The 22936-nt window shown below is 39.0% G+C and overlaps 1 protein-coding gene across 1 annotated transcript in view; it reads left to right on the forward strand.

Moving 5' to 3' along the window:
- Positions 20065 to 22936, forward strand: part of SAV1 (salvador family WW domain containing protein 1) — a 29270-nt gene continuing 26398 nt past the window's right edge. The window contains exon 1 of the mRNA XM_018054365.1: positions 20065 to 21117. Coding sequence (XP_017909854.1) covers positions 21024 to 21117 — 94 coding nt within the window. The 5' untranslated portion in view covers positions 20065 to 21023. The remainder of the gene's footprint in view (positions 21118 to 22936) is intronic.

The following is a 22936-nucleotide window of genomic DNA, read 5'->3' on the forward strand; positions in this document are numbered from 1 at the left end:
GAACAACATGATACTAAGAAACCAATGGATTGACTATGAAATTGAAAAGGCAATTTAAAACTACCTTGAGACAAAGACAGTAAAAATACAACTGTATAAAATCGATAAGATGCACACATGACCCCTGCACTCAACACCACAAAGGCGTAAACAAACCAGCCCAACCCCTGGCAACACCCCTACTCTCATCCCACAGAAGGAACAATACTACTCCCCCCTGGGGGATGAGCAAGGGAACTTGCTACTTGTTTTCTCTCCTTCCTGCAGCCTGTACAGGAGTCCCAATAAAGCCTTGTCTGAAAGAAAAAAATTTCTTTTTTTTTCATCCCACAAATTTCATCTGTTGAAGCAAAAGCATTTCTTAGAGAGAAGTTACTAGCAGTGATACAGGCCTTCCAAAAGAAAACAAGAAAAATCTCAAAAGTCAACATAACTTACCACTTAAAAGAATCAGATAAAGAACAACAAAGTCAGCAGAAGAATGGAAAAATAAAGATCAGAGAGGAAATAAATAAAATAGAGATTAAAAAATGAAAACAAATGAACAATAAAACCAAGAGCTGGTTCTTTGAAAGGGTAAACAAAATTGACAAACATCTTGCCAGACTCACCAAAAAGAGAGGATGAAAATAAATGGAAAAGGAGATAAAACAACCAAGACTGCAGAAATTTAAAAAGAAAGGGAATACTATGAACAATCATATGCCAATAAATTTGGCAACCTAGAAGAAATGGAGAAGTTTCTAGAAATAAACAGCCCACCAAGATTTCATCAAGAAGTAAATAATTTTGAACATAAGCATCACTAGAAATGAAATAGTATCTGTAATTTAAAAAAACTCCCTATAAACAAAAGTTTAGGACCAGATGTCTTCACAGGTGAATTCTACAAAACATATTAAAAAGAACTTATACCAATGCTTCTCAAACTCTTCCAAAATATTGGAGAGAGCACTACCAAAGATGTTCTATGAAGCCACCTTCACCCTGATATCAAAACCAGATAAAGATACCACCAAAGAAGAAAGTAATAGGCTAATATCTTTGATGAATATAGATGCAAAACTTCTCAATAAAATATTAGCAAACTAATCCAATAACACATAAAAAAGATCATAAAATCATACTTAAAAAAAGATAAATTCCAAAAATAAACCAATAGAATATATGAAAGAAAATAAAACTATTAGCCTAGAATTCTTTACCAATGTTGTTTTCAAAAAAAAGTGAAACATAGACTTTTTCAGACATAAACAAGCTGAAATATTACATCATCAACAGACCTGCACTACAAAAAGTAACATATTCACAAATTTGGAGGCTTAGAATATGGGCATCTTTGGGGATTATATGTGTGCTACCACAGATATAGAAGATTTGAACACTATCAACAAATTTGAATTAACATTTACAGAACATTCAGCCCAACAACAGCAGAATACACATTCTTTTCAAGTGCATATGGAACATTTACCAAATAGACCATGTTCTGAGCCATAAAACAAATCTCAATACATTTAAGGGGATTCAAGTCCTATAAAATGAATTCTCTTTTAAAGAACTTTTACCAAGTATGATGAACTCTCAAAATTCAACAATAAAGACACCCAATAAAAATTGCAAAGATTTGATCACGCACTAAATAAGATACAAGAACAGCAAACAAGCACATGAAAAAAAATCTCAACATAATTAGTTATTAGAGAAAGGCTAATTAAAGCCACAATATGATATCACTACATACAGTAAACTTAAAAAATTGTACAACATGAAGGTTGCAAGGTGAGTTTTATTTGGGGCAAAACGAGGACTGCCACCCAGGAGACAGCACCTCAGATAGCTCTGAGAAACTGCTCCAAAGAGGCAGGGGTGGGGGTGTGTGTGGGGGAGGTCAGCTAGTCACAAGAAGCAGTCATCATCATGAAGCACTCTAGAGCTTTTCTAGATATGAGGTGACACAAGAATTGGGCTCCTAAAGTTATCTATCTGAAGACCTGTTCTGCCAGTCCCCCATCCCCACCCCCACCCCTGCCACAGCACAGAATGCCTCATTTCTGCTCTCCATCCTGAACTTCTTTCAGGGGGTGTTGGAAAGCAGTAACTGTAGCAGCACATGATTTAATTCTCGTAGAGGTAGGTGGCAAGTCCTAATGGCAAGCGCCAATTTGTAGTTGACAATATCTACTAGAATGGCTAATGAAAAATGACTGAACAAAACAAGTGTGGATAAGGATGTAGAGTAACAGGAATTCTCACACACACACACAGATGGTAAGATCATAAAATGGTACTTTGGAAAACAGTTTGGCAGTTTCTTAAAAAGTTAAGTATATGTATACCTTGTCATTACTTTCCTGATATTTAACCATGAGAAATGAAAGCATATGTTCACACAAAGACACATACATGAGTATTCATAGCAGCTTTATTTATGATGGCCAAAACTGAAGACAGCTGAAATGTCTGTCCATCAACAGATGAATGGATAAACTGTGGTATGTCCATAGAATGAATATTCTAATAAATATCAATGAGTTATTGTACAAACAACATGAATGAATCTCAGAATAATTATTTCAAGTAAAGGAAATCAGAGAAAGGAATATATATGTATAATTTCATTTATATAAACTTCAATCACCTGCAAACTAAGTTTTCGTTCACACAAATTTCAATCACCTATAGTGACATAAAGCTGACAAGTTGGAAGGTTATGGGAAGGAGTGGAAAGGTAGGATACAAAAGAAGACAAGGAAACTTTTAGGGATGATGGCTATGTTCATTGTCTTCATCATGGTGATGGTCTCTCATGTTTTATACATATGTTAAAACTTATAAAATTTATACAATTTTAAGCATGTGCATTTTATGTAAATCATATCTCAATAAAGCCATTGAGAAAAAAATGATGGGTAAACCTGATAGAAATTTGTGTTAGAACACAGATGAAAAAAGAATCTGAAAGAATGTGTTAATCACAATCTTTGCTCAGGTGTATACAGATCTGTGTAGTATATTTCTATTTATTTTCTATAATGTTTTTCCAATTGCTTGTCTCATTTTGGTAGCAAAATAGCATACTGGGTCTGTTAAGCTTGTCCTTTTATCATGAAATAAGTGAATTGACTCTTTGGAAAAGACCCTGATGTTGGGAAAGATTGAAGGCAGGAGGAGAAGTGGACGACAGAGGATGCGATGGTTGGATGGCATCACTGACCACTGACTCGATGGACATGAGTTTGAGCAAGCTCTGGGAGTTGGTGATGGACAGGGAGGCCTGGTGTGCTGCAGTCCATGGAGTCACAAACAGTCAGACACAACTGAGCTGAACTGTTATATTTATACCTACCACTTGATGCTTTTCTCTCTTTTAAAACTCCAAAACACATGATATGATACTCAGCCTAACTCAGAAGACTCAAAGTGGGACATTTTTCTTCAAAAAATTCAGGTCAAATCATGCCTTCTTACTCTACTGAAAGTCATTAATATTTAACATTGTTAGTATAGAGTTTTGTGGATCTATCATTTTCAGGATATTTGTGTGAGATGAAAAGAGAGGTAAAGGACATAGAAAAGTTTACAGACTGCTTATAGGAGAAGGGACATGAAGCGAAAATAATAGAGATGGAGAGAGACACTCTCATACACTGCTGATGGGAAATTTGACAATTAAAACATTGAAACTATTTGCAAACTCCTTGCATTAGTTTCTTATTCAGCTGTAACAAATTACTACAAATTTAGGAGCATGAAACAGCACAGATTTATTACTTACAGTTTTGGAGATTAGAAATTCAAAACCAGTCTCACTGGGCTAAAGTACAGGTGTTGGCAGGGCTGGTTCCTTCCGGAGGCTCCGATGGAAGATTTAACTTCCTTGGCCTTTTCAACTTCTGGAGGCTAACTGCACTCCCTAGCTCATGGCCCCTTCCTCCAATCACTCGCACCCTCTTGCTTTCATCATCATATCACCTACTTCTTGTAAGTGTTGCCAGAGCTACTCCAAACCTTTGCTCAAAGTCAACCTCTACCTTTAACAAGACTGTCCTTGCGCAGAATCTTCCAATCTCAACCTTAGTAGGGGTTAACATAAGTCTTCAGCTTAAATAATTCAGACATAAGAAAGGAAGCTACAAACAAAAATGGAATCAGCTGAGACCATGATGGTGACGAATCTCACCTTCAACAGATCCTGAATCTCTATTGGTTTTACTATATTAGCATATTAAATGACACACTTTCTGGTAGCCATGACCAGATATTAAGGACCAGAAAAAGGATTAAAGTGGGTGGCACCCTACACCACAGAAAAAACACTGCCCCTTCCCCAACAGACTTATGTACATACCTCCCCATCATTAGCTTCACAATCCTCATCCTTCCATCTTTACTCTTTAAATATCTCTTGCCAGGTGGGTGAGAAGTTGATCTGTGAACTTAGTTCCCGCTTCTTCATTCTTTGCCCATGAAATAAATCTTGCGCTGTGTCAAATCTTAGCTTTGGTTTTGTTTGTGGTTGCTCAAACCTAAACAGAAAAAGAACTCTCCTAATAAGTCACAGAGCCCCGAGTAGGATAAGGCCTGAGCAGAGTCCACATGACTTAATTCGGTACCTTAGGAAGGCTTGTAATTAAATTGGACTCACCTGGAAAATGTAAGCTGCTCTTCTCATCTAGAGACTCAACTTACTCACACCTGTGAAGTCCTTTTTATTATGTTAATATGTTTGGAATCAGGGTGTGGACATCTTTAGGATGCCATTATCTAGCCTAATATACTCTTTGACTCAGCTATTCTGCCTCTAAGAGTTTGATCCAAAGAAATGCTTACAGGAATTCAACTATAAGGAGTATTCACATGAGGGACCAAATGTTGATTTGATCCTAGAAGGAGGAATTTCTCCATATCCATAACAAAAGTTACAGTGCTTGTACTTTATTTGAACTATTCAAACTATGGATCCTCAACTATACTCAGTAGTGTCAGCAGTTCAAATATTAGTTATTAACATTGTTACCAAAAGTAGGGTCTGGTTGCTTGCAGTTCAAAAGCCAATAAAAAGGCAAGGTTGGTGGAAAGGAAACTTTGTAGGCTTGCTTTATTTTGGATACCAGCAATGGGGAAGGAGGAGGTGAGGATGTCTGTCCAAAGATCAACTCCCCACCCCCAACCCAACAATCTGGGGCAAGAACTTTTATAGACAGAGAGGGGTGCTACATGCAGAAACAGTACAGTCAGCTCTGACAGTCACCTTGAAGTTGATCAGTGGTGGTCTGACCAGCATCATCTTGATTAAGTACAGTTAGTCTTCAGTTCCAGGGTTGGTTGGTTTTCATTTCTTTTGAGGCCAGTTTTCAGAATTATGGCAGCTTATGTCATGGCTAACATCTCATCATCCTCATGTAGTTAACTTCTCCACTGCCCCCAGTAGTAGATATAATGGTCATCTGATTTAAATTCACCCATTCCAGTCCATTTTAGTTTGCTGATTCCTAGAATGTGGACGTTCACTCTTGCCATTTCCTGTTTGACCACTTCCAATTCCCCTTGATTCATAGACCTGACATTCCAGGTTCCTATGCAATATTGCTCTTTACAGCATTGGACCTTGCTTCTATCACCAGTCACATCCACAACTGGGTATTGTTTTTGCTTTGGCTCCATCCCTTCATTCTTTCTGGAGTTATTTCTCCACTGATATCCAGTAGCATATTGGGCACCTACTGACCCGGGGAATTCTTCTTTCAATATCCTATCATTTTGCCTTTTCATACTGTTCATGGGGTTCTCAAGGCAAGAATACTGAAGTGGTTTGCCATTCCCTCCTCCAGTGGACAGGAGTGGCAGGAATCCCTTAGAAGAAATGGGGTAGCCATCATGGTCAACAAAAGAGTCCAAAAGGCAGTACTTGGATGCAATCTAAAAAATGACAAAATGATCTCTGTTCGTTTCCAAGGCAAACCATTCAATATCAAAGTATGCCCCAACCAGTAATGCTGAAGAAGGTGAAGTTCAATGGTTCTATGAAGACCTACAAGACCTTCTAGAACTAACACCAAAAAAGATGTCCTTTTCATTATAGAGGACTGGAATGCAAAAGTAGGAAGTCAAGAAACACCTGGAGTAACAGGCAAATTTGGCCTTGGAGTACAGAACGAAGCAGGGCAAAGGCTAATAGAGTTTTGCCAGGAGAACGCACTGGTCATAGCAAACACCCTCTTCCAACAACACAAGAGAAGACTCTACACATGGACATCACCAGATGGTCAACACCGAAATCAGATTGATTATATTCTTTGCAGCCAAAGATGGAGACGCTCTGTACAGTCAACAAAAACAAGAGCAGGAGCTGACTGTGGCTCAGATCATGAACTCCTTATTGCCAAATTCAGACTTAAATTGAAGAAAGTAGGGAAAACCACTGGAGCATTCAAGTATGACTTAAATCCCTTATGATTATACAGTGGAAGTGAGAAATAGATTTAAGGGTCTAGATCTGATAGATAGAGTGCCTGATGAACTATGGAATGAGGTTCATGACATTGTACAGGAGACAGGGATCAAGACCATCCCCATGGAAAAGAAATGCAAAAGAGCGAAACGATTGTCTGAGGAGGCCTTACAAATAGCTGTGAAAAGAAGAGAAGTGAAAAGCAAAGGAGAAAAGAAAAGATGTAAGCATCTGAATGCAGAGTTCTAAAGAATAGCAAGAAAAGATAAGAAAGCCTTCTTCAGCGATCAATGCAAAGAAATAGAGGAAAAGAACAGAATGAGACAGACTAGAGATCTCTTCAAGAAAATTAGAGATACCAAGGGAACATTTCATGCAAAGATGGGCTCGATAAAGGACAGAAATGGTATGGACCTAACAGAAGCAGAAGATGTTAAGAAGAGGTGGCAAGAATACACAGGAGAACTGTACAGAAAAGATCTTCATGACCCAGATAATCACGATGGTGTGATCATTCACCTAGAGCTAGACATCCTGGAATATGAAGTCAAGTGGACCTTAGAAAGCATCACTATGAACAAAGCTAGTGGAGGTGATGGAATTCCAGTTGAGCTGTTTCAAATCCTGAAAGATGATGCTGTGAAAGTGCTGCACTCACTATGCCAGCAAATTTGGAAAATCAGCAGTGGCCACAGGACTGGAAAAGGTCAGTTTTCATTCTAATCCCAAAGAAAAGCAATGCTAAAGAATGCTCAAACAACTGCACAATTGCACTCATCTCACACCCTAGTAAAGTAATGCTCAAAATTCTCCAAGCCATACTTCAGCAATACATTAACCGTGAACTTCCAGGTGTTCAAGCTGGTTTTAGAAAAGGCAGAGGAACCAGAGATCAAATTGCCAACATCCGATGGATCATGGAAAAGCAAGAGAGTTCCAGAAAAACATCTACTTCTGCTTTATTGACTATGCCAAAGCCTATGACTGTGTGGATTACAATAAACTGTGGAAAATTCTGAAAGAGATGGGAATACCAGACCACCTGACCTGCCTCTTGAGAAACCTATATGCAGGTCAGGAAGCAACAGTTAGAACTGGACGTGAAACAACAGCCTGGGTCCAAAAAGGAAAAGGAGTACGTCAAGGCTGTATATTGTCATCCTTATTTAACTTCTATGCAGAGCACATCATGAGAAACGCTGGGCTGGAAGAAGCACAAGCTGGAATCAAGATCACCAGGAGAAATACCAATAACCTCAGATATGCAGATGACACCACCCATATGGCAGAAAGAGGAACTAAAAAGCCTCTTGCTGAAAGTGAAAGTGGAGAGAGAAAAAGTTGGCTTAAAGCTCAACATTCAGAAAACAAAGATCATGGCATCTGGTCCTATCACTTCATGGGAAATAGATGGGGAAACAGTAGAAACAGTCAGACTGTATTTTTGGGGGCTCCAAAATCACCGCAGATGGTGACTGCAGCCATGAAATTAAAAGATGTTTACTCCTTGGAAGAAAAGTTATGACCAACCTAGCATATTCAAAAGCAGAGACATTACTTTGCCAACAAAGGTCCACTAGTCAAGGCTATGGTTTTTCCAGTGGTTTTTCGTATGAATGTGAGAGTTGGACTGTGAAGAAAGCTGAGTGCCAAAGAACTGATGCTTTTGAACTGTGGTGTTGGAGAAGACTCTTGAGGGTCCCTTGGACTGCAAGGAGGTCCAACCAGGCCATCCTAAAGGAGTTCAGTCCTGGGTGTTCTTTGGAAGGACTGATGCTCAAGCTGAAACTCCAATACTTTGGCCACCTCATGTGAAGAGTTGACTCATTGGAAAAGACTCTGATGCTGGGAGGGATTGGGGGCAGGAGGAGAGAGGGATGACAGAGGATGAGATGGTTGGATGGCATCACCGACTTGATGGACATTAGTTTGAGTGAACTCCAGGAGTTGGTGATGGACAGGGAGGACTGGCGTGCTGCAATTCATGTTGTCGCAGAGTCGGAATCGACTGAGGGACTGAACTAAACTGACTGAACTTCTCCACTGGGATATGAGTGAAAGATATGGCTCAGAATATTGTCTATACCCCTTGTAGAGGAACAAAGGTTCTTCCCTTTGTTTAGTGACTACATTATTATTACTTGGTCTCCTTTGACTGTTTTCCTTTGTTTCTGCATGTTCTCACTTCTGATTAAACTTTAGGGGGCAAAGATCATTATTAGTTATTAATCTTGATATTACAATAAAGTTCAGGATTTAGATAGGAGCAGTTTGTGAAAAATGATGTGTGTGTTTATGGGATGAAAGAAATGGAGACAGGAAAAAAAGATTGAAATTTTTTCCCCTACATTCTCAGTTATTGTAATCTCTAATCAAAAATACCATCAAAGTCGTTGGAAAGATTGATGATACTATTATTAACAAAATTATCTTGCAAGTGTTTGATTTCCAAAAAAATACAAATAGATCATACAACTCAATAACAAAAATAGTGAACAATCCAATCAAAAAATGGGCAGCTATTTCTCCAAAGAAGACATATGTATGGCCATCAGGCACATGAATAGATGCTCAATACTCCTAATTATTAGAGAAATACAAATCAAAACTACAATGAAGTACCACCTCCTACTGATCCAAGGGCCAACATTAAAAAGTCTACATTTACAGGGGTAGGAGGAGAGATAAGCTGGGAGATTGGGACTGACATATACATACTACTATATGTAAAATAGATAACTAATGTGGACCGACTGTATACCATAGGAACTCTTCTCAATACTCTGTAATGGCCTATATGGGAAAAGAATCTAAAAAAGAATGGTCACATTTCTGAACACCTGAAAGTAACAAAGTATTGTAAATCAACTATACTCCAATAAATTTTTTTTTAAGTCAAAATAACAAATGCTGGAGAGAGTGTGAAGAAAGGGGAACTATCTCACACTGTTGGTGGGAGTGTAAATTGGTACAGTCACTATGCAGCACAGTATGGAGATTCTTTAAAAAACTAAAAATAGAACCAGCCAGCAATCCCATGCTTGGGCATATATCTGGAGACAAACATAATTTAAAAAGATACATGCAACCCAATATTCATTGCAGCACCATTTGCAGTAACCAAGATATGGAAACAACCTAAATGTCCATCAACAGAAGACTGGATAAAGAAGATATGGTACATATATACAATGGAGCACTACTTAGCCATAAAAAGGAACAAAATAATGTCATTTGTAGTACAAATAGTACAAATGAAATTAATTACAAAACAGAAACAGATTCACAGACATAGAGAACAGACTTATTGTTGTCAAGGCAGAGAAGTGGGGGAGGGATGGATTGGGAGTTTGGGACTAGTATTGATAGATGCAAACTATTATATATATGGGCTTCCCTGGTGACTCAGATAGTAAAGAATCTGCCTGCAAAGCGGGAGACCGGGGTTCAATCACTGGGCCAGGAAATAGAATAAACAACAGGAATGGATAAACAACAAAGTCCTACTGTATAGCACAGGAAACTATATTCCAATATCCTATGATAAATCATAATGGACAAGGATGTAAAATATATGTATATGAAAATAGGGTATGAAATATCAAAAGGATATGAAATATATGTATAAAAGGATATGTATACATATATATGACCAAATCACTTTGCTGTGCAGCAGAAATTAACACGAAATTATAAATCAACTATAATTCAATAAAATAAGATAAAAAGCTCAAAAAGAAAAAATTGTCTTGGCTGCTAGATATGATCATTCAGTTCTATCATGTATGAGATAATTAGGCCCTCGAAAGTAATCCATATAGGCTCTAAATTTGGAGTACACTATTATGGAAACCCTGAACATTAATTTGTTTAGAGGCCTAGCAGCACTCTGATTTTATCAATAAAGTGTTCAATGAAATACAGTATTTTAATGGTACTATCATAAGGTTTTTCCAGTAGTCACGGACATGAGAGGTGGACCATAATAAAAAAGGCTGAGTGCCAAAGAATTGATGCTTTCTAATTGTGGTGCTGGAGACTTTTACGAGCCCCTGGGATTGCAAGGATATCAAACCAGTCAATCCTAAAGGAAATCAACCCTGAATATTCACTAGAAGGACTGATACTGAAGCTGAAGCTCCAATACTTTGGCCACCTGATGCAAAGAACTGACTCATTGTAAAAGACCCTGATGCTGGGAAAAATTGAGGGAGGAGGAAAAGGGGGTAAGATGGATGAGATGGTTGTATCACTGACTCAATCGACATGAGTTTGAGCAAACTGCAGGAGATAGTGCAGGACAGAGAAGCCTGGTGTTCTGCAGTTATGGTATCCCAAAGAGTCTGATACGACTTAGTGACTGAAGAACAACAACAACATTAAGTGATTTGGAATAAAAGTTCCAAAAGAACTTAATAGAAGTTGTAGGACTTTAGAGGTATCTGTGTAATACATGAATCATAAGGAAGCAATCTGTTATTTTTAAGCCTTTTATTTACATTATCCTTTAGGTTTCCTTTTCTACTGATTTCCGGGACATTCCCTGCATCCTTTTTCAATGGCTCATTGTTCTTTTGCCTTTTTTTTTTTTTTTTTTTTTAACAATATTCCAAGTCTTTGACATTCCAAGCCTTCACATACCTCAACTTTCTCTTTCCATCACTTCCACCTCTACTACAAGTCCTGGCTAGTGGTCATACTTGCAAACTCTCATTAAAAACTCTTGAAATTCCCCTCTGACCACAACCTCCTTGTTCATGCCCTCCAATTTCCTGGCTCCACTGAATCTACCCTTTGTCTACAATGTTATTGCTAGTTCCTCAATCCTGATCAGCATGAGGTAAACAGCATCACTTGCCAAAGGCAGAGGATCTTAATATTTAAACTCCTGTTCAGACTTGTCTTGACTAAATGGATGATTTGGGTTAAGTTTTTAAAATACTAAGCTCTTTAAGGAATCTTAAAGATGTATCGGACATGGGAAAACCCAAAGCAAAGTCTGCTTTCTTTAAAAATTTTGATTTTTAAAGAAAATTGCTTAGGCTTTTCTGTATTAAAGAGTTTTTAATATTTACTGACAGTTCATTTTCAACTACTGTTCTAATCCCAAATTTTAAATTGATTAATCTTGGTTTGTTGGATTTCATCCTTAAGTTTTTTCAAAAGGGTTACAATGCTTTAATCCCTCAAATTTTCATGTTCCATTGCCTTTTTGCTTGAATTGTCAGTACTTATCATCTTAATTTGTTACAAATTATATAGATTTCTTAAGTTCCATCCTTTCCTAGGTACTTCCTCCTAGGATCCTCTTAAATTCCAATCTGGATTAATTGAGTTCCAGCTGTGCAGCTGTGATACTGAGACAAATTTATTTCTCTCCTGTGTTAGAGTCACTATTTCTTTAATCTCTATCTTCCTGTTTTTGTTTTGTTTGTTCTTTGTGGGTATGAGACTTATAATCTTATTTTTTTTAGAACTTAGCTTCTGGTAACTTACTATGATAGGATAATGGAAAGTTTACTTTCAGAATTCTTTTATGTCCCCAAATGTCTAGTCTCCCCTAATTTTTGACTGACGTTTTGGGTGGATATGGAGTTGTTAACTAAAACTGATTTCCCCACATTTGTTAGCCATTGTTCCATTGTCTTATTTAGCTGTCCCAGATGATTAAAACCTGATGCTAATCTGATTCTCATTCCTTTATAATTGACCTTTACTTTCACTGGAAGCTTTTAGGATCATTTTATCCTTGGTCTGAAATTTTACAATGTCACATTAAGACAAGGATCTTTTCTCATCAATTTTGCAGAGCACTTGGGAAATCCTTTCAATTGGGAAATTCCTATTCCTCATCTTTGAAAAAATGTCTTGTGTTCCATTTTGATGATACTCTATTTTCTCTTCTGGAACCAACATTTTCAGGATATTGGGCCTCTTATATAGAGCCTATTTCTCTTATCTTTTTCCTCATATTTCACACACCTCTGTCTTTTTATTCTGTGGTCTGGGAGATTTGCTTAACCTATTTCCTAACTTTCTTCTGAATATTTCACTTGGCAACCCCTATCTTTAATTTCTAAGAGCTCTGTATTGCTTTCTGGTTGTTTCTTTTTCATAGCATCCTGTTGTTTGTCTTGTGAATGCAATATCTTTTATCAAATATCTGTTGATGGTAATAAGCAGTTAAAGTACTCACCATAACATACTCATCTATCCTCTGAATTATATGTATTTTCTTTGGGGCCTATTTTTCTGTTTTTCTTTTTATCACTCATGTTGAAAATTTTTCTAAAATTTTTAGTAATCCTCAGTTGCATATTTATGTTTAAGAACGACACATTAAAAAAACACTTGGGAGTCTTAGAGATCGGGGCCTATGGATTGGCAGACTTCCCTTTGAGATGAGTTGTCTGGTTTTTTGCAGGACCTACACTTTAGATTGCCAGGACCTTTGTTCTAGGGCCATTTGATTTCTCCAAAAAAGAAAGATCTTTTTCAAGATCCCCTTTCTGGTGAATAAATGCCTAACGGTCTGAAAGTCTATGGTGGATGGAGAGAGGAAGTCTGACTTTCAATTAGTGCCTTTTTCCAGCTCCACATTTCTTTCCTGTCTTTAACTGAACCAGTTACTTGCGAGTCCTAAGTTTCTCCTAGATCTCTGGCTTTAAATGCTTTCATAAGTATCAATATTCTAGGCTGTGGCTTCCTCTGTCCTACTTCCTCTACTCTCTTCAACCTCTTTTCTACCTTGCCTCAATCCTGTCACTCTCTAATTGAAATTAATTGATGTCATGTCTACTGAAGGCCCATCTTGTGTTCTCTTGATGAGTTTATCCTCCTTTTATTTTTTCATTGTCATTTAAGTGGAGTTCCAGGAGGGAGAGAAGATATATTTTTGTGGTCAGACTCCATATGGAACAAGAGACTTTCATTTTTTTCTCTTAAAGCTTTGCATTCTGGCTCTAACTATAAGAATTCTACTTAAACTGCTTTCTTGCAAGTATTTCAAACAAATGTACTTTTCATTCCCTCCTTCCCCATAAATATGTTTACCTTGCACCCTCAGGCTAAAGCTTATTGCCCCAGAGAAAAAAAAATCAGTGGGTTCTTCAAGAAAGCAGGCCATGATGGAGAAAAGGTGATACAAAAGAAGTTCCCGTGGAACTTCTTAAATGGCAGTAAAGAGATTTTGGCAGGAAAAAGAAAGACTTTGAGTACAGAAAGTTCCCAGGCTTGAGTAAGAGATGATAGGGTTAAGAGGTTAGAGAAATCCTCACAGCTCTTCAAGACAGATGAATGCTTTCTCTTGATTTCTGTTTGGGAATTTTGCAAACCATCTTTGCACAGGGTCCTGCATCAGCATGGAGTGACCACAGCAAAAAAGAAATAATGGTGTGGCTTGTTACATGGTATTTCTGATTATCCCTTGGCTCCCATGTAGTGTAAAAGGGATGCAGGTGTTTTCACAGTAGATCTACCTCAGCAGACCCCTCATAACAAGAATCTTGGGGAAACTTTTACTGAGTTCTCAAACAAACAAAAAAACTTACTAAAAGCCAAGTAAATATTCATTATTGCAGAGAATAATTAAAAATAAAGTTGAAAGTGACTGAAAATATAGCCAATGTTGGAAGAAAAAGTTTCTAGAGAGGCAAACAGGCAGAAAGGGCTATAAAGACAAAAAACTGAAGTCAAAAGCTAGCATTGTCAAAAATAAGAGATTCATTTTGGCTAGCTATCACAGTTTTAGAGGACCTCTAAATCCAGGCAATCATAGTATAAAATATACGAACAAGATCAAAGCTTAGTAGCATCAAATCTCCCAGCTTGATTCCTTTTGATCAGAGTTGTGATATTAATTTTCCACATTATCTGGAGGTGAGGGATAATTCATCAGACACTAGAGTAGTCTGGGAAGCCAAATTAGTTTTTATACCAAGTATTTATATTTTCAGAATCTCTCCTTTATGGGAAATACTTAAAGCTTCTGCTTAAAAGGTACTCAGGAATTGACCCTCCCAGATTTTAGGAGCCAAAACTCTGGAGGATTAAACAGGATTATCATTACTTCTTTCAGAGACAGATGAAACGTATCTTGTCATATGACCAGGAAGAGTGGGCTGGAGAGTAAAGAGCCTTTTATTTATTTATTTATTTAAAGCCCTCCATATTTAGGGCTTATTAGCACTTGGTTCTTTCTTGGACAATCCTTTGTTAGAAAGTTCACTCTTTTAAATTTACATGCTTTTAGCAAGAGAAAGTAAAAATAACATAACAACTTTGGCTCTCTTTGAAAAGTAGTAGCTTGGCACAAAATTTCATTTTTATGCTAATGATGACTTTATATGACACTGATATTTTAACGCTTGCTTTTCAATTTAATCATAATTAAAATATTTTCTTTTGCTATGTTTTTAATTAAAAACCATTCTTTAAAAGATTAAACCTAAATAATGGTTTTTAGATAAAAACATAGCAATAAGGATAAATACTTTTAATGAAGAGAAATCACCTATATGCCTACTAGGGTAAATTGTTTTTATTTTTGTATATTTCATTCTGCCTATGTGGCACAACCCTGCAGGGCTGAAAGACACTTTAGAAATCAACTAGTCCAAACTCTAATTTTCATGTGAGAAAACTAAGATTTTCTCCACAGAGAATGCAACTGCAAGGGGGAAAAAATATCACTATTATGTAATATAATATTAACCCTCTTAAAAGCTATCTTTGGAGAATTACAACTGCAAAATCTAAATTCCTTAATAAAAACTACCAGAAATCCAGGAATTTCTACAAAACAGATGTGAATTCAAAGTGTCTGGACTTATAGATTTGAATTCAAAGCTCACACAATGCTATGCATTGCTACTACTAATGATGTCTGCAGATTGTTGATCCTGGAACGCACTCTCCTTGATAAAAAGACAAACTGCAGATGTTAAAAAGTGCACTTTTGAGGTTTTCTCTCTGATATAACTCAAAGAACTGAAATAGCAGTGAAAAAGGTGGGGGGTGGTGTTCTTTGTTGGGAACATGGACGACTTTCAAAATAACTGTTAGAATCTGAACTTGCTGTTACTGGGACAAGACTCAAAGTTGGAACAGAATACCTCCAGTTCTGAGACATGTCTGCTATTAATCAGGAATAAAATCTGAAGCAAAACATTTGATTTTTCACATTAGCCTAGCTGATCTCAGAATTTGTTTTGAATTTTAAAATTCTATGACTTTTCCTTCTATGAATGTGAAAGGTATCCTGTATTTCCATGTGTGGGAAAACCTCAAGTATAAAGACTTGGCTCTATTAACAAGGTCTTAACATGCTTTTGTCCTCTTATGCTTTTTAGTATGTCCTAGGCAGAAACCTGGCACTTTTTTGGCGCCCCCTTCCTTCCCTTCATCTCCTGCCTTCATATCCTATCTGTAACAAAACTTCAATGTCTCTCCATTTATGTTTCATCACTCTTCTCCATCCACACGCCCAACACTTTAGTACTAGGCTTTATATCCAAACAATAGGAACAAGTAACTGCTTTTCTGATGTTCCTCTGAGAGTACAATCTGCTGTTCTAATAAGCTTCTGTTTCATTCTGTTCTTTTTTAAAATTCAGAAATAGCTGAGGTACAATATTATGTTATATGTACATAACACAGTGATTGACAATTTTAAAAGTTATACTCCATTTTATAATTATTATCAAATATTGGCTCTATTTCTTGTGTTGTACAATATATCCTTGTAGCTTATTTTATACAAATAGTATTATGTATAAAATATACACGCCATATTCAATCTGTCAGCAAATCCTGTTGACTCTGTCTTAAAAACATGTCCAGAATCTGACCATTTATCATCATCTCCCCTACTGTTACCCTGGTCCAAGCCAGCAATAGTTTTTGAGCATCCAAAGTGATCTGTTCAAAACATTAACTCAGATTATGTCATTTCTTTGCTCAAAGTGAAATTATTTACAATGATACAATGTTATCTCTCTAACATCAATTCCCACTACTCTCCTCCTGTGCTCCAGCTACATAGACCTTCACTTCAGTTCAGTTCAGTCACTCAGTCATGTCCAACTCTTTGCGACTCCATGAATCGCAGAACGCCAGGCCTCCCTGTCCATCACCAGCTCCCGGAGTTCACTCAGACTCACGTCCATCGAGTCAGTGATGCCATCCAGCCATCTCATCCTCTGTTGCCCTCTTATCCTCCCACCCTCAATCTCTCCCAGCATCAGAGTCTTTTCCAATGAGTCAACTCTTCGCATGAAGTGGCCAAAGTATTGGAGTTTCAGCTTCAGCATCATTCCCTCCAAAGAAATCCCAGGGCTGATCTCCTTCAGAATGGACTGGTTGGATCTCCTTGCAGTCCAAGGGACTCTCAAGAGTCTTCTCCAACACAGTTCAAAAGCATCAATTCTTTGGCGCTCAGCTTTCTTCACAGTCAACTCTCACATCCATACATGACCACTGGAAAAACCATAGGCTTGACTAGATGGACCTTTGTTGGCAAAGTAATGTCTCTGCTTTTCAATATGCTATCTAGATTGGTCATAACTTTTCTTCCAAGGAGTAAGCATCTTTTAATTTCATGGCTGCAGTCACCATCTGCAGTGATTCTGGAGCACCCCAAAATAAAGTCTGACAGTGTTTCCACTGTTTCCCCATCTATTTGCCATGAAGTGATGGGACTGGATGCCATGATCTTAGTTTTCTGAATGTTGAGTTTTAAACCAACTTTTTCACTCTCTTCTTGCACTTTCATCAAGAGGCTTTTTAGTTCCTCTTCACTTTCTGCCATAAGGGTGGTGTCATCTGCATATCTGAGGTTATTGATATTTCTCCCAGCAATCTTGATTCCAGCTTGTGTTTCTTCCAGCCCAGCATTTCTCATGATGTGCTCTGCATAGAAGTTAAATAAGCAGGGTGACAATATACAGCCTTGACATACTCCTTTTCCTATTTGGAACCAGTCTGTTGTTCCATGTCCAGTTCTAACTGTTGCTTCCTGACCTGCATATAGGTTTCTCAAGAGGCAGGTCAGGTGGTCTGGTATTCCCATCTCTTGAAGAATTTTCCACAGTTTATTGTGATCCACACAGTCAAAGGCTTTGGCATAGTCAATAAAGCAGAAATAGATGTTTTTCTGGAACTCTCTTGCTTTTTCCATGATCCAGCGGATGTTGGCAATTTGATCTCTGGTTCCTCTGCCTTTTCTAAAACCAGCTTGAACATCAGGAAGTTCACGGTTCATGTATTGCTGAAGCCTGGCTTGGAGAATTTTGAGCATTACTTTATAGCATCTGAGATGAGTGCAATTGTGCAGTAGTTTGAGCATTCTTTGGCCTTGCCTTTCTTTGGGATTAGAATGAAAACTGACATTTTCCAGTCCTGTGGCCACTGCTGAGTTTCCAAATTTGCTGGCATATTGAGTGCAGCACTTTCACAGCATCATCTTCTAGCATTTGAAATACCTCAACTGGAATTCCATCACCTCCACTAGCTTTGTTCGTAGTGATGCTTTCTAAGGCCCATTTGACTTCACATTCCAGGATGTCTGGCTCTAGGTGAATGATCACACCATCGTGATTATCTTGGTCGTGAAGATCTTTTTTGCATAGTTCTTCTGTGTATTCTTGCCACCTCTTCTTAATATCTTCTGCTTCTGTTAGGTCCATACCATTTATGTCCTTTATCGAGCCTATCTTTGCATGAAATGTTCCCTTGGTGTCTCCAATTTTCTTGAAGAGACCTCTAGTCTTTCCCATTCTGTTGTTTTCTTCAAATTGCTGGGAATATGGTGACTTGCAGGGACTTTGCACTTGCTGTTCATTTTGCCTAGAGTATTTTTCCTTCAGATAGTTTTACTGCCAATTTCTTTTGTCACTACAAAGTCTCCTCATGAGCTAGTCATTCTATCACACTAAGATCACAAACCCTTTTTTTTCTTATTTTCACCTCAGCATGATTACCATGTAGTACAGTACATTTTATTTATTTTTCTTCTTTATTGTCTCTCTTCCTCATGAGAGTAGGGATTCTTTGCCTATGTGTGTTAGTCGCTCAAGTCACTCAGTTGTGTCCAGCGCTTTGTGACTCCATCGACTGTAGCCTGCCAGGCTCCTCTGTCCATGGAATTCTTCAGGCAAGAATACAGGAGTGGGTAGCCACTCCCTTCTCCAGGGGATCTTTCAGACCCAGGGATTGAATTCAGGCATTGCAGGCAGATTCTTTACCATCCGAGCCACCAGGGAAGCCCCTAACTATATCTTTGCCTGTAGCTATAGACCAAGCACCTAGAACAGTCTGGAGCATAGTGGATGCTCGATAAACACTTTTAGTTATTGAATAAATAGTGAGAGATCAGTGTCATGGGATCATAAAGTATGTAAAGATGGAGACAGGCACTAAACAAAATGTCTTACTTGTTCATGGAAAAACAAAGTTTTACCATCTTCCTAATCTTGTGTAGTTGGAGAAGGAAATGGCAACCCGCTCCAGTACTCTTGCCTGGAAAATTCCATGGAGGGCGGAGCCTGGTAGGCTACAGTCCATGGGGTTGCAAAGAGTCCAACATGACTGAGCAACTTCATTTTCTCTCTATAGTTCCTTTTGGAGTAGGAAGCGGCAACCCACTCCAGTGCTCTTGCCTGGAGAATCCCATGGACAGAGGGGCCTGGTGGGCTACAGTCTATGGGGTTGCAAAGAGTCAGAGATGACTAAGCAACTAACACACACACACAATCTTGTGTAAGTAGAAAATTCCTTGCCTTTTGTTAATTGTTTACATCTCTTGTAAGATGGTTCCTATCTTAGGGAAAGAAAGCACTTTCCATTGTCAAAGCCTCAATTTGGTCACTAGAGGTGGATCCCATCTTATTTCTCAAATGTTATCCTGATCATTTTGCACCTTTGCTAAGTTAAATAGAAGAAAGCAGGGTTTCTTTTAGATTAAAAATCCCAGGTCTTGACCTTTAGTGCTCAAAATTCTCAAAAACAAAAACAGAAAGAAATCTAAAATAGGAGTATTTAACTCTATGAAAGAAATTTTCACATACTGAGGTCTGAAGAAGTCACTCTGGATTGCACACAAGTTTTGACCTTAGCTAAAATGCCCTGTTTGTGGATTATCCAACACATAGTGTACATCTGCTTTATTAACATGCTCATTAACTTAGAAGTAATCTGGTGACTGGGCAACTAACACTTAACAAGGCTGTCCATGATAAAGACAAAAATTCAATGTCTCCCTTCCTGGGATGCCAATGCTTTTACTGCTTCAGGGATGACTCCCTTTCCACGGACCAAGGCAATAATAACTTCGTGTGTTCCAAACTGATTTTTTTTTTTTTTTGAAACCTTGAAGGAATATATTCCTGACTTATTGAATGTTTTGTTCTGACAAAACTATGCTGAAAACCATGCTTCCCCTCAGGATGTCCTCAGAGTTACCTGAGAAGCTGTCTTCTGGGCTTGTATTTCCCAGTTCGGCTCAAATAAAACTCTTTTGTATTCCCATGAGAGATTATTTTTTTTCCATTGACAACTCCATATTTCCAAGAGGAAATATATGGTGGATAATGATAGTGATAAATAAATCACGCTAATATCAAATTTATCTTGCATCACAGATAACAGAAACACCACTTCGGCTTCTTCCTCCGTGTTTTCCTTTATCAGAAAGACGCACACTCCCTGGCACTAACGGGGTGTTTTCAACAAAAAGATCTAGATTTCTTTGGGTGCAGCATTAGCGTAAGGGTGGCGTTCCTTCGACTCTACAGGCATTCTGTGCTATTACGGGCTTGAATTTACCAGCCCCCAAAACTCCAAGAGGGACGTCCTCTTTCGTGGCCGAGGACGCGAATGCATCTTGGGGGCGTTACCAGCTCCCTCAAGGTCCTGAGAGAAAAATCTGCGGGTAGAGGAGGGTTCCTCTGCAGGAGCGCGCCACGGCCTCCTGCACTCAGTCTGGCACGTTTCGTCCCAAGTGCCCACCAGACCTGCTCCTCGCCGAGCGGCAGTGAAAGCTGCCGCTGCTCCTCCTGAAGACGCCGGGACGACCCGTTAGCTGAGAGGGCGGCCCCGAGTCCTCTGGCCCGAGCCACGCCCAGGAGCGGGTGGGGGAGGGGCGGCGGCGCTCGCGCTGCGTCGAGTTTCCCAGAATTCCCAGCGGCCGCAGGGAAAGTTTACGGGACGTAGGCGGCGACAGCGGCGGCAGCAGTAGCGGTTACTAGGTGGTCAGCAGCGGACCATGGCCCTGGCCGGGCGTTCCTGGCTCTTCTCTCGGAGTCCTCGGGCAACGACGCGGAGCCGGCAGACTTCCGGGAAGGAACTGACAAGCGATTGAGCGGTGACCGGCGCGCTTAGCGCCCCGAACATGCGGCAGTCCTTGTGGGCAACCCCGGGCTGCGGAGAGGCGGCGGCGGCGGCGGCGGCGGCGGCGGCGGCTCGGGAGGGAAGGAGGCGGCGACGCCGGCGGAGGTGGCGGCGGGGACACCCGGCGCCCGGCGCGGAGCCTTAGGGCGGCTGCTTGGCGTGGCCTGGGGCCTCGTGGTCAAGGATGCTGTCCCGGAAGAAAACCAAAAACGAAGTGTCCAAGCCGGCCGAGGTGCAGGGGAAGTACGTGAAGAAGGAGACGTCGCCTCTGCTGCGGAGTGAGTGTCGGGCGGGGTGCGCCCACACCTGGCCTGGGCGGCCGCGGGCTGCGGGGGACGCGGGCTGGGTGTCCGACGCCGCTCCCCGCGGCTTCTCTTTCCTTTTGGCCTCTGTGATTTTTTTTTTTTTTTTAAATGCCTGGAGTGATGTTCGTTGTTTGAAAGCTGATAAAGAGTAAAAAACTTAAGTTAGTCCACCTCTGTTCCCACCCCCCGCCCCCCGTCCCGCCCCTCAAAATCCACAGACTTCCCCTCTTGAAACTATGTTGTTGGTTTTGATTACTGGAAGAAAGATATTCTTTGGGAAACAAATTGCTCATCCGCTGGTTCTGTAGGAATTAAAGGGATTACACGGGCACGTTTTCCTCTTGTGACGTCGAGATTTGCATTGTGTTTGCAAACACTGGGTGTCACTTGCCCTGCTCGTAGTTGTGCGAACGCTTGAGTAGAATTCTTAGTCCAGCTGTTGGATGATGACGTCCGGAGGTGAAAGCTGACCGTCGCTATTGTAGCTGCTGCCCAAAAAGCCTCCTCAGTTGTAGATCTCAGGGTTGAAGAGCCAAAATTATATGTGTTTGGCTGTGTTCATGAGAATTTCTTCAAATAAAACCTCCTAGAAATCCGCCAAAGACTCAAAATAATTTCCATCATACTTTGGGAAAATTACGAAAAAAGTTGTGTGTGTGTTTATAAACATTTTTTAATAGAGTGCATTTCGCTGGCACTTTATTTATCTTCAATTTAAGTATTTGACTCTAATTTTCCTCCTGAATCTTTTACGTTTTTAATTCTTGCTTATGTGTTCAGAACATTTGTGAGGTAAGGAGCAAGTTTTTTGGTGTTCATACTAAATGCTGGGCCCTTTGTGTAAGTTTCCTTCTTGGAAGCTGGTGACTTTGTGACTTAAGCATTACCTCACATTGTAATTGGGAAAGCTTTTCATAGAGGTTCCTGGTAATATTTGCCCAAGATCACACAAAAAGGGGTGGAGAGCATGTTTTCCCATTATAACCACATCATCAACCTTCCAGATTTGTCCTTGTATTTGCAGTGGTTTCTTACAGAACAGATCAGATGGGTACATCAGTAACCTGAAACTTGATTTTTAAAAACTTTTTTTAATAGTTTATTTTTCATTTACATATTCTCTTAGGATTTTGGCCAAGTTTAGGTTAGCTTGCAGTTAGCTTCAGATAACAGTGTTATTCAACATTCCTTAAAATCATGAAATATGTTTGCCACACCTTTTAGCAAATAACTTTTGATATATAGTATTTTGTTTTAGTTTCATCAAATGTTGAACCTTGTTTATTCGGTTACTAATTTTTGTGTGTTTGGCTTCTGTTGCATATTAATATGCGTGCCCTCTGATACTGTCTACTTAGTGAACTAATAAAATGGTCTCCAGATCCAGTTTTCTTCTTGTTTTAAAGGTGTTTGCTTTCTAACCAGGAATGCTTAAGGTATTTATTTAAGTTTTATATTCAGAAGTACTGTACCCTTAATGCCATTGCCCTGTTTTCTTCTGTTTTGAATTGTAATTGTTCTTAATTGTTTTGAATTGTAATGGTTTTAGACTTGGCGTTTTTTGTTTGTTTTTGAACTGATTCAACATTTGTGTGTCTCTTTGAAATGAGATTTAAAAAAATTTTTTAATTTTCATAGCTTAATTTTTAGTTTTTCCATCTTTTGAGTATTGTGCTATTGCTACATAATTCCAAGAGTAGGAATGCCAGGTTAATAATTTTTTAAATTTTTTTTAAGGAATTCGCCTTTACATGTTTGAGAATAGCATTATTATCTGTTTCATTTTTTAAAT

The sequence above is a fragment of the Capra hircus genome, chromosome 10 (assembly GCF_001704415.2).
Source record: "Capra hircus breed San Clemente chromosome 10, ASM170441v1, whole genome shotgun sequence".
In the NCBI taxonomy this organism is placed as follows: domain Eukaryota; kingdom Metazoa; phylum Chordata; class Mammalia; order Artiodactyla; family Bovidae; genus Capra; species Capra hircus.